A 12,790-nucleotide genomic window follows, 5' to 3' on the forward strand; every position below is an offset into this window, starting at 1 on the left:
TAACATTGGTGGAGAAAGTGTTATTAATGTATTTGAGAAATGCCATAAAAATGGAAGAAACATTTGATTTCAATTGTAAGGGAAACATCCATATGCATTTAGAAAAAGCGTCTACTATGGTGGATATGGGAGTGCATGAGATTTAGCTTATAAACAAGTTGAACATGGTGACAAAGCCTGAGAGCTAGTATCATGCAAATTTAAATCTTTTAAGTGTAAAAGAGGTGACACTGGTAGAAGGGTGCCCAAGCTGGGCATGCCAAATCTAAGAAGAAGTTCTTTTGGAGACAAGAGCTTAAGGGGAAGTAGGAGAAGTGAAACTGAGGCTTACAAACGTGGTGAAGACACAGGTAGCACATACAAACCATCCTCAACATGACACCGAAGAAGTGCTTCCCGAGTGTGTAAATCTTTCACAAGAAAAAAGGAAGGGTGAAATTCAAAATAGACAAGATTCTCTCACTCCTTTGAATCTCGCCCCATCAATGATATCACGAAGTTCACCGTCAGATTTTTCAAGATTCTATAGCCAAGAAGTTCTGCATCTTCTGAGACTGCATGTGGTACCAAGAAGGTACTTGGAGGGTGAATTCTTAGAGTCTCAAGAATCACTGCTTTCAAATATGTCATCTTCTGTACATCTTCCTCCTTAATCTCTTCGGCTCTTTCTCCCACCGTCGCCTTGATTTTAGCTAAAAGCTTGGCTTGAATATGTGGGTGCTTCACTATATTTGCCATGATCCACTACAACGTCAGTAGGCTTGTGTTGGCCTCGGCATTGATGAACTCTGAGCACAAACTAAGTATATCAGATTCCTGAAGCTTGCTAGCTTCCTGAACATGATCATCATTCATTTGCATATCCAATAAGGTATTTGTGTATGATACCAACTCGGGTTGTTTGCTTTCCTTTTATTTTAACTTCTTTCGAGCTCTAATTAGAGGCAAGATTATTTCAGCCTAACTCTTCAAGATATTCGAGTACCTCTTCGAACGATCTCTAAATAGCAACTTCCCCAACCTTGGCCGGCTGCAGAACACAGTGAATTGCTTGTAGTTGAAAAGAAGTTCTTCTTGAATGCGTTCAACTTCTCTAATTATGCTATTGTTGACATCGTCGAAAGCCATGCGAATGAACAAGGAAAAAACCGCATGGTGGATATGATCTATCACACGAACGGACCAGCAAGAAATACTGGTTGAAGCTGTTAACCAATGTTTCCAAGATCCACTTGCATTCTAGAGAGTAAGATTTCACTCTAGCGGGGTGGAGAACTTCAAAGTAAAGGTTACAATAAAAACACGCCAAGTTTGGCCGTAGGGAGATCCACCAATAACCGTGTGGTTGTTACTAAGAACCTGAGAAGAACGATTGAGAGATGGCAAGCGAAGGCAAAACTGTTCTGGACAAGGGTTTCATGGGTGCAGGGGTAGGAGGTGATGAAAACGACGTGTTCAGAGCCGATATGGAGAGTAGTGACGGGGCCATACTTGAGGGAGAGGCTATGGAGGAAAGCTCTGAGGTTGACTGTGGTTTTGGGAAGCAAATAAAGTCAAGGCTGGTTTTGTCTTTGCAATGAATGAGATGCATGTGAACAGCACATGGAGGAAGTTTCCGTTACATTTGACGCTATTGGTAGAAGGAGGGGAGGATTGATAAGTTTTAAAAGTGAGCAGGTCCACTTTGATGCCATTATTAGTTTCGGGGGCACATTGTGAATTGAGTGAAAGTGTAATTAAACCTAAATTTTTAGTAATATAAGGAACATGAAGAATTTTATTGAGGAGATATATGCCAGATGGAGTGTTGAGCTGATTGGAACCAATATTCTATATGGGATGAGTGGAGCCATTACTAATTCTGACAAGGTCAGTACCGTGGTATGGTGTAGAATCCAGAGTGAGGTTGGAAGAATCTAAAGTGAAGTGATTGGTTGCTACAGTGTCGGGAAACCATTGATTCTAGGAGGAAGAAACAAGGGTTACTGAGGAGAAGTTCGCAATAAGAGAGGCTGGGGCAGGACCTTGATAAATTTGATTGAATCGATGGTAACATGTGAGAGCTGTATTGCCAAGTTTTTGATAGACTTGACACAGAGGATGGGTGTCTGACTGACTGGAAAAGGAATTGAAGGGCTGATTACTACACCCACAACCATGATGTCCCCCTCTTTGAAAGGAATTTTGACCTCTGTTGGAGGAAGGGGGTGCAGAGGGAGAATGAACATTGGTAGCATGAGCAGCAAGGTTAGAGCCCGAGAGTAAGGACTAGGTTTGATGAGATATGCTAGACTCATGATTGAGCAATTAGCTATAGATTTGATGAGAGGAGAAAGGATCTAGACAGGTTGTAATTGCAGTGACAATGGACTCATAGTCTAAGCCCAGGCCAGCAAGTAAGTAAATGGAAAATTGAGGGAGAGAAAGGGGATGGCCAACCGTAGCGAGAAAGGAAGCCAGAGAAGTGGCTTTATGATAATATTCAGAAATGGTCTTAGGGCTTTTTTTCAATGTAGCGAGCGAAAATTGTGTTTGGATAACATGAGTTGAGGAGTGAGTCGAGTAGAGGGTTTGTTAAGTAGTCCAGACTTCATGGGAAATTTTGCATTGAAGAACTTGGGCAAGCACAGTATCAGACAACGAGGAATTTAGAGCAAAAACAATGAGTTGGTCCTAAAGGAGCCAACGAGTTACGAGTATACTCTGGATTAGGGAGATCATCAAGAACGGGTGGAGGCATCTTAACAGAGCCATCGACATATCCATAGACTTGATGACCTTTGAGGAGGGAACAACCTAAGCCTTCCACAAGAGGTAATTGTCTATATTTAGTTTAACAGTAACGAAATGAGAGGCAGAATTAAGAATGGTGGAGGGAAGGGGCGGTGGCGGGTTTGATTGGGCTGTTTTTGGAGGTTTGTCATTGGATTCCATTGTTTAGTAAGAAGGAAGAAATAGCGTGAGCTTTATATGGCTCTAGATAACATGTTGAAGAAAACAAAAGAGACATAGATAAGGTGTTTGAATAAAAACCTCAGTGATGATTTCATATTGAAAAAGGATTTTTACAAGTATCAGTTTTCCTCACTAACATAATGCAGGGACCCTTTGGTCCTATTTATACAGAAAAGTGAATGTGCATTTATCATGAATTTCATTTAGCATTTACAACAGACTGTAGGACCACTCTGAGAATTCAGTTATGCCGAGTATGTCAGGAATCATCCAGCTCCTTCTTCTTATTCTTCTGACCTGGTGATGCAGCGCCTAATGCCTTAACAGGCTCTATAAATACCATGCTCAAATGCACCCCTGCATCCAGGTTTAGAGTCTCTTAACTATGGAGTATGGAATACTAAGAGGGCTGTTCTTGTTGTGCTGTGTCTTGGCTACTCACAGTGGGCTAACTACGGCGGAAGAAGGATTGTGCTCTTCTGCGTTTAACTATAGAGATGCGCTTGGCAAAGCCATTTTATTCTTTGAAGGACAACGTTCAGGAAACTTGCCTGCAAATCAGAGAGTGAAGTGGAGGGGAGACTCCGCACTCTCTGATGGCAAGGCTGAAAATGTATGAAATTCATTTGCTTGAAGATAATTAATGTGGTGCACATGGTTTAAATGACATGTTTTAGAACTTCCGTTAGTGGGTAATTAACTAGTATAATAACCTTGTCCTTGGTAAAGAAAATTGGATGAAAGTAGTGAGCAAGATGTGTCTAATCAATCTCATGCAAACCTAGCTCTGAATGCTCATTTTTTCAAAAACTAATTATGTTTGACACGTTAATTTAGGGCTGGATTTTGATAGGTGAATTTGATCGGAGGATACTATGATGCGGGTGACAACGTCAAGTTTGTATGGCCAATGGCATTTACTGTCAGCTTGTTGAGTTGGACAGCGATTGAGTACGAGAAAGAGATATCTTCTGTGAACCAACTTGGCCATCTCCGCACAGCAATCCGTTGGGGTACTAACTTCTTATTGAAAGCTCACTCTTCACCTACCACGCTGTATACCCAGGTTCTTCTCTTCTTCTATACATGAAAATAATGTGTCCTGCTTAATCACAAGTATGTATATGGTCAATTTCAATCAATTAATGATACTGCTTTCATAGGTGGGAGATGGGAATTCGGATCACAAGTGCTGGGAGCGTCCTGAGGACATGGACACCTCTCGAACTCTGTATAAGATCACTTCTAAGTCTCCAGGCACTGAGGCAGCAGCTGAGGCTTCCGCTGCTCTTTCTGCAGCATCAATTGTCTTCAAAGGGATTGATTCCCATTATTCAAGGCGTCTATTAAGCCGATCAAGAACAGTAAATAGCATAATTCAAGTTCATTCGTGCCCATAAAAGCTTTGATATGAGTTGCATCTAACTAATCAAATATGTTCTGCAGCTGTTTGAATTTGCAGACATGTATAGAGGATCTTACCAGGCTTCTTGCCCTTTCTATTGCTCGTATTCAGGGTACCAGGTAGAAAAACAAGACAGCTAAAGAAAGTTTTAGCCTATCAGAAAAGATGGGCCCTTGCTTGTTATTTACATGTAACTTTATCATTTCCAACTTTTTGAAGGATGAGTTGTTGTGGGCTGCGGCTTGGCTATACAAGGCAAGTGGAGAAAGTAGGTACTTGAGCTATGTTTCAGGCAACCAAGGATGGAGTCAGGCAGTCTCTGAGTTCAGTTGGGATAACAAATTTGTTGGAGCTCAGACACTATTGGCCAAGGTATAACTATTGATTAAAAAACTTGTTTTCCTTCAAGAAAAGGGGAACTAAGTAAAATTGATTATGTTCAGGAATTTTATGGTGGGAAGAAGGATTTGACCAAGTTCAAGAGCGATGCAGAATCATTCATATGTGCAGTAATGCCTGGGAGTAGCTCTGTTCAGATTAGAGCCACACCTGGTACACGTCTAAGTTTCTAACAAACAAAAATTGTTCTTCCAAAAATAAATATATGAACCAGGGTATTCTGCTTATAGTTGCCTGCAATGGTCCTGCGTTTTCTTGATGGATTGAACACTTTTTTTTCCCTTTTGCAGGCGGGCTAATGTTTGTTAGAGATAGTAGTAATTTACAATATGTTACAAGCTCTTCCATGGTGCTATTCATCTACTCCCAAACCTTAAATGAAGCTCATATTAATGGAGTACAGTGTGGTTCCGTGCATTTCTCTGCCTTTCAAATCAGAAACTTCGCAAAATCACAGGTTTGGAACACCATTTTTTTCTTGATAATCAAAGAATAAATCCCACAATGACCCATATTACCAATTTGGGAATCAAATGGTTGAAATAGTTGAGCAGAGATCAATTTTCTTCTCAATTTATGTTGTTTCCTCCAAGGAACTAATGTGTTTAAAAAAAAAAAAAAAAAAAAATTGAAATTTGAATCAAGGGATAATCATGCTATAACGTAAAAGCCGAAACATGCAGCCTGAATGTATATATCATACGTGTAATCTACTTTTCAGGTGGACTATATACTGGGAAACAACCCCATGAAGATGCCATACATGGTGGGCTTTGGCAGCAAATACCCTATGCAACTACACCACAGAGGTTCATCCATCCCCTCAATCAAAGCTCACCCCGCAAAGGTGGGTTGCAACGACGGAATGTCAAATTATTTCTCTTCCAGCAAACCAAATCCAAACACTCATGTGGGTGCAATTGTTGGAGGTCCTGATTCGAATGATCACTTCAACGATGTGAGATCCGACTATTCTCACGCTGAACCTACAACTTACATGAATGCGGCTTTTGTGGGTTCAGTGGCTGCTTTGCTTGCTGAAAGCAAAGAAGAGTGTTTGCAATTGCCACAGATTAATAGAACTGCTGATATGGCTAACTCTGTGTAATATACCGAAAAGAAGAATAACTTAAATTAATAAAGCCACTTGAGAGCTCAAATAATGCAGAATCTGATCTTTGTGACTTGCACTGGTTGGTCTCATAATACAAAGACTAGAAGAAGCATAAATATCATTTACTCACTCAACAACTATAAATATTATTTCCGTTCTAGAAAATATCAACACAGATAAGAGGCAGAAAATTGAGGTACGTACGGGTACCCCTAGCCAGCACCAAGCTCGGTCACCATACTAATGCTGGCCATAGAGTAGAATTTGTGATCACTAGTGCATGCATGTTTGGACTCATCATCAAGTTTTTCTTTAATTTGAATTTTTTTTTTTTTAACTTCAATTCAAAGGTCTTATTAAAATTTCCCTAAATTTTCTGTTTCTAATATAATAAATAAATAAATAAATAAAACACTTTATAATTAATCATTTTCTTAGGTTTCAACAAAAACAAATAACAAAACTTCCAGCTGCCACTAGAATCTAAAAATTAAGCAACTCTTACAAAATTTATAATCATGCAAACAACTTTTCAAATCAATTAAGCTACGTATAACGTACGTACGCATTTTCACAAGTCCAAATATAAAATTAACATATATATATATATATCTCAATAATTTTTTATCCAAACAATTTCATATTTCCTACCCACTTTTACAAAACCTAATATAGATATATATATATATATATATCAGTTTTCTTTTTTTCAATAACTTATAAAAAAATCTCAAAATTTTATAATTTATTCAAACATACATGCATCGCGCAGTACGGCCTGCTTGGGCAAGCTGCCGAAGTTTTCAATTAAAATACCATTTTACAATCTAGGGTTAATTGTTTTTAACTATAGAAGTTCATGTTTTCTACAACTTGGTAACTTAATTTTAGAGACACTATAGAGATAGATCAGAGATCAGTTTTCCCTTTCCTTTTCGGCCTTGTGTTGATAGGGTTAATGGTTGATCTCTAAGATTTTACAGAAAAGTTACGTGATTTTATTTGAAGTTTATAGATTCTGTGCATGCATGCACACACACCATGCACGCAGTATTATTAGATATATCCCATAAAGATCCCTCAACTGTAAAATTATGTGATAGTGGAAAGCCTTCCAAATTAAGTTTAAAACTGCATTAATAATCCCTTTGAAAATGTTCTTTTCCGTACTAGTTGGAAGATCAAATTAGCAGAATTGCCTGCACTTCCAAATAAATAAACGATTCAGCGTGAGTACCTTGATCCAAGACTAACGATTTAAAAAATGATTTGAATGTTTGAATGTGAGGATTCATGAACATTAAGTAAGGGTCCATATATAATATAGCTTATCCTGTTTGAATAAAATAACACAATTTGCTGTTATTTTCCCCTAATGTTAGGGCAGTGCGGGCCAGTGGGTTAATGTCTGGTCTCATATAAAAACTCTCATAAAATCCAACTTGACATACATATATAACTGTACCGATTAAAGAAAATTAATGATTAGAGATGATGTTTTCCTAACCCTTATTTTAATGATTGTGGAAATTAAGTAGATCTACAGTAATGTTTGGTTAAGTCGGATCGTTCAACCCAACTTAATTTCTTGATATACCCTACATTCTTCACAAACGTACGACTTTGTCCCGTGCCTGAAAGGCCATTTTAGCCAAGTTGGACTCTAAATTACAAAACAAGAACGGATGAGAGAAAAAAGAAGGAAAAATAAAATTACAGTTTCAATCTGTGGCGAGAACTGCAACAGCTTGAGTATGTCTGCGTGCAGATGGCCCTTCGTGTCAGTGACCATCACTTACGGCTGTGGATCTCTCGAGGAACCAAGGTACAGGAAAGTTATCTAATAATTGATCCAGAAAGCAACCATCCATGGCCGGTTCCGGGGCCAGTTCGTCAAAATCCTCAAGGCTTGGAAATAGATCGCTATCAAATATCATATCAGGCATATTGAAAGTGCCATTATTTCCATTTTCTTGCACCATTTGCTCAGCCTCTTTCTTCAAGCTCGCACTTTGCACAAACTCATCCTCGATGGATGCCATCAAAGGTGTTGTTGGAGAAAGGACTTTGGAAGAACTTGGAGAATTGTTTTTTCTTTTAGGTGTTGGGAACTTGCTCCGAGTGCTGCCAGCAAGGGAGTTTCGGCGAGTTGGACGGGTGTGGTTGTGTTCTGAAGTGTAGGTTACAATGAAAACTCCCGGCTCCAAAGGGCTCCGTTCCACCTGTTTTCTTGCTGGACACCCTTTTGAACTGCTGCACCTGTAATAGCTCCTCGGATATGGGGATCCTTTGATGGGTTTCTGACCGTATTTCCGCCATGCCCACATATCTGAGCAAAGTCCCTCGGCTGCTGTCACATGTTCGACCACCCTTTTGTGCTGATTCTTCCTGCTGCAGTATACGGGGATTGAAAATTGTATCAGATTTTTGGAAAATCAATAAACTTTCAAATACATATATGAAATCTGGATTAAAGTCGCAAATATATTATATATAGATCACAGCAAAACTATTAGAATACCAAATCACCAACCTTCTTCTTGGTTCTTTTATACTGGGCTTCTTTTCTGGTTGTTTGATATCTTTTGGAACGGATACGGAGCTGGCAAGGATGGTTTGTGAGGAAACGGGTTGCAAGACAGGGTAGATCAAAGGCTTGTAAAGCTTATCCAGTTCGTCTAAAACCGTTGCGGTTTCACTGATTTCAGGAAAACTTAAAAGGTCATCTTCTACAGCACAAGGAGGAGCAAAACAAGATTTTGGGTTCCCAAAGATTGTAGGCTGGGCTTCATTTATGCACCCTCTTACTACAGCTTGCAAATCCCAGTCCTCCATGCGCCCAAAATCACTCATCAAGAACTTGGTGCTGCTGAGAGAGAGAGAGAGAGAGAGAGAGAGAGAAGGAGCAGAAGAGAGAAGAAGGAGCTGACTTTAGATTGTCTAAGAACTGTAAATTAGAACCTTGTGAGGAAACTGAAGACTGGGTTCGGTTATATATTGAGGAAAGAGAGAAGGAGATACGACTTTCTAAAAGCTTCGTTTTGAACTACACGAATACCATTTCCCCGAGTTCCTAATAGATTGACTTTTGAAAAAAGTCAAAGGTTAGGACAAACAGTAACTATATTCGCATCAACGTCTACTCGCTTTACATTTGGCCCAAATCTTCTCGATCGGTCGGTGATTTGAAGCAGCAATTCTAGAGTTGAAGTCAAGGAAACCGGGCGAGTTTAGATTTTTATGTTCTCTGGAATATCGGTTACGTTTAGCAGAGTCATGGATAATTTCTCCGCTCACACAATTTCGTGCGTCGGCCGCGTGGATACATACTGGCATACCGCTAATGGGTTTTGGTCAAAAATTTATTATTTTTCTACGGAACTTGCATGTGATTAATTATTCTGCCTCTTTTAAAAATATTTATAATGCTAAGACACTGATTCATGAAGCATTATCGTATTAATGATACTAACTTTTTAACTTGTTTTTAATTTAATTGTTTTTTGTTTCATATGGCTCTTGCAAGGTATGATTATATATATATATATATATATATATATATATATTATATATATATATTATGATAAGATCTAAATATTATAGTACTGTTCATACATGAGTATATATCTATGATCTCTTTCCGATTTGCATGATCTGGACCATAATTTTAAGAAATTTCAATCAATTAGCCTAGTTTATCCACTATTGAGCAATGCTACAAATAATCATGAAGTGTGTAAGTACCGTGCAGTCATTTTAAAAAAAAAATAGAGTCTATTATTAAAAAATTAATTTTTTTAATATAAATTTCGTATTTATTCATTTTTTTTAAGTGATTGTGTGATATTTATATTCTCACAACTATTACAACTATCATTTCTCTTTAAAATATGAGTAATGCTACAATTTTCATGTAAAGTAATAGTTCGATGAACTTTAAAGTGATTGATAGATAGATATGTACAAAGGTAGTAGTATCGCATTCAGCTCTACGTATATTGTGGGCCGGGTTATGCTAGTGACAGGATCCCACGTATTTTACATATATCTTACCCTTGATAATTTGATTGGGACATGATATTATATATATATATATATATATATAGAAGGCCTAGCTAGGGTATATATCTTGATTGGTCCCTGATCTCCCTTGTGCACTCACTCGATTGCAAAGAGAAGGATATATAGCTTGAACCCCTAAATGGCAAACCCATTTTCTGATCGATTCCCATCAGGCTCATGCATGTCAACCCTAGCTTGCTCGCTCCCACTTTGATGAGAAAAACGAAGACATGCCCATTCTAACTTCATAACTTTGTTCACAAAATCAGGATTTTACGCAAAAGGAAACAACATGCACCGCCGTTCAAAGACAAGAAATTATATCCCAGTCAAACCACCATAAAAGTCAGTTTACTCTGCTTGCAAGTTGCCAGCTAGTATATATATATATATACTCCTTAATAACTGGGACTCATGAGAAGCCCCGAGTTTTATTAATATATATATTGTCTAGGGCTGGGGATGAACCAAAACGAAGAGAAAATAACCAAACGTTTGTAAGGTATGAAATGATGATGATCATCAGACTGTTTTCAGCTGGGCAAAAAAAAAAAACGAATAGAGGACAATATTGAAAGTGAAACTTTTAAATGATCAAGATACAAATTCGTGGAAAAGTTTAAAAGAATAATTAAGCATATATAAATTTTCCTTAAAAAGAAAAATAGAAAAAGAAAAGGAATGGTTCCGTGAAATGGAAGGCAGCGCAGCAAGAATGGACTTTTGGTGACCACCATAGCACTAGTTCTTGGCGTGATTTTAAGAAGAAATACGTTGATATCTTCTCAGCTTGGCTTATATGCATATATAGATAGAGCAGGAAGAGGACCTAGTGAGCATAGGGCATAGGCAACTTGGGGGAGCCTTTGAAATTGGATGAAGGGGACTGTACCACGCGGAGTGGTGATGATTGATGAGAAACCGCGTCTTTCAGTCGGCGTTTAATTCTGTCTGTATTTTTTTTTTTGTCAAAACTTTGACGCCGAAAACCACCTTGCCATATAAAATTAATGTGTGCCGTGTGTGTGTATATATATAATATTATACGATTTGAAGGTAGAATTGAGATCTTACCAATATATGGAAGCCCGTGCGAAACGTCAAAGTGGACAATGCACGCAGGCAGGCTAGAATTAGGAACAAGTCCAAAGGATACACACCTAATTAGTTGATAATGCTGTGTCTTTAACGTCCCGTGATTTGTCTTTGAGAGGAAGGCCCTCTAATAATTCCAAGATATTAGATTTTACTAATTATAATCTACAGAAAATTCATTGATCATTGTGGCTATATATGATTATGCAAATGGTACTGAAGCGTACGTGAGGCGATTGGGATTCGGAATATACGATTAATGCATGTAACCGGACATGACTTCAAGGCTAATGACACATGATTTATAATTATTTTTATAATTTTATTGCAATTAGAGGATAATTATGCAAGATTTAAATAAGTTGTAAAAAAAATATCACTATTCTAGTTGATCATGTTGTGAATAATACCTACGTCAAAGTAATAAAACTTTGCTTACAAAACAGTCTCTTTTTATTTTTTTCCACTCTCCTTAGACGCCTTCCCTAACAGTCTTTAGGATTCTTCATCATAATCCATCACTGTGGCTCCGAACCCCCTCCGCCCCTAGTCGGCCCCATGGCCCTTTTGTCTCTAGGTTTTTATGTTTATCTCGCCGATCTACTGCTCCCGGCATCCTTTGTCGTACACGCACAGCTTCTATGGCCTCTACAGCTGCTAATCTTCATGCCTGAAGAAGAAATCTATGATTTTGCTCAATGCTTTCCTTGCACACGCGGGCTCCACTGTTTGCATTTTCTACGCGCAGCCGCGTCTTGGAGAGGCTTTTGAGGATCGACTTCACTTGACCTTGATCCTTCGGATCAACTCATCAGCTCTCCTCATACTGTGTCGTGGCCCCTCGCCAACGACTCGATTTAGATTTTGACTGCTACTCTATGTTACCGTTTTTCCTAAACCGTGATCTTGACAGAAGAATCGTGGACCTCTCTAAAAATCATTTCAAAACAAGTGACAGTACCCCAGTCATCTCTCCCGTTTCTAGCGAAGGTCCTATTGTCTCTAGCGGTGGTTCCTTTGTTTGGTTTTATGCGATCGTCTTTCCGTCTTTCTATAAGACGGCATCCTCTTGTAAGATATGAGTAAAGATCAAGAAATTTATCTCGAATAAGTCCATTCTTTTTTTTTCATTTTCACCACTATACACTGTTATTTATTACTTGGAACATTTGTTGAGAAACCATACTTCCTCCTTATGTATCATCTCTTTAACGTAATGTAATGAAGCCTGTTTAAAAAATAAATAAATAAATAAAACTTTGCTTACAATTGCTTCACTGACGTAGCACAATTCTCGTACAACTTGCAGGTCAGTCTTAGCATTCAGGCATGTATTTAATTAAAGTACATGACAAACAGACAGTCAAGAAAGTTAAGTCATAATAAATAAATACGTAGCTTTTAAGAACCTATTCTGAGTTAATAAAAGCAATTTTATAGCTAATCCCCATACATTGGATCCGCCATGCATGCAATTAAGTCGGGTCTATCCAGTTACAAGATGGAATAATAGAGAGATATCGCACTTTCATTTAAGGGTTTTGGGGCATGCCGTGCAATATTCATCAACCTCTAACTGCCTTCTTAAAGCATTCACATTAGGTGAGAATCAAATTTCTCATAATTTAAGATTTATTATAAAATTTTAATCAAAATATCCCCACCTCGAAATCTCTATTTTAGAAAAAAAATTTATGAGACTCACTATTTATTCTTTAACTAATTTTTTATCAATATTTTAAATAATTTCTAATATATAA

The 12,790-nt window shown here is 38.1% G+C and overlaps 2 protein-coding genes across 3 annotated transcripts; one reads left to right on the plus strand and one right to left on the minus strand.

Moving 5' to 3' along the window:
* Positions 1-3,205: 3,205 nt before the first annotated feature.
* On the plus strand, positions 3,206-5,949 carry LOC122280913 (endoglucanase-like). The gene is made up of 8 exons (XM_043092034.1): positions 3,206-3,568; positions 3,809-4,021; positions 4,119-4,319; positions 4,402-4,479; positions 4,580-4,732; positions 4,804-4,912; positions 5,050-5,216; positions 5,481-5,949. Exons 1-8 carry the CDS (start codon positions 3,341-3,343, stop codon positions 5,865-5,867), a joined length of 1,536 nt encoding a protein of 511 aa, XP_042947968.1. The 5' UTR covers positions 3,206-3,340; the 3' UTR covers positions 5,868-5,949.
* Positions 5,950-7,341: 1,392 nt separating this feature from the next.
* Positions 7,342-8,858, minus strand: LOC122280849 (probable WRKY transcription factor 29). 2 transcript variants are annotated; one of them, XM_043091916.1, is made up of 2 exons: positions 8,407-8,858; positions 7,342-8,261 (listed from the first exon to the last, which is right to left on the minus strand). In XM_043091916.1, exons 1-2 carry the CDS (start codon positions 8,724-8,726, stop codon positions 7,655-7,657), a joined length of 927 nt encoding a protein of 308 aa, XP_042947850.1. In that variant the 5' UTR covers positions 8,727-8,858; the 3' UTR covers positions 7,342-7,654. The 2 variants fall into 2 exon arrangements, with proteins under 2 accessions (XP_042947850.1, XP_042947849.1); XM_043091915.1 differs by having other exon boundaries at positions 7,342-8,264; positions 8,407-8,856.
* Positions 8,859-12,790: the final 3,932 nt, after the last annotated feature.

The sequence above is a fragment of the Carya illinoinensis genome, chromosome 11 (assembly GCF_018687715.1).
Source record: "Carya illinoinensis cultivar Pawnee chromosome 11, C.illinoinensisPawnee_v1, whole genome shotgun sequence".
Taxonomy (NCBI): Eukaryota; Viridiplantae; Streptophyta; class Magnoliopsida; order Fagales; family Juglandaceae; genus Carya; species Carya illinoinensis.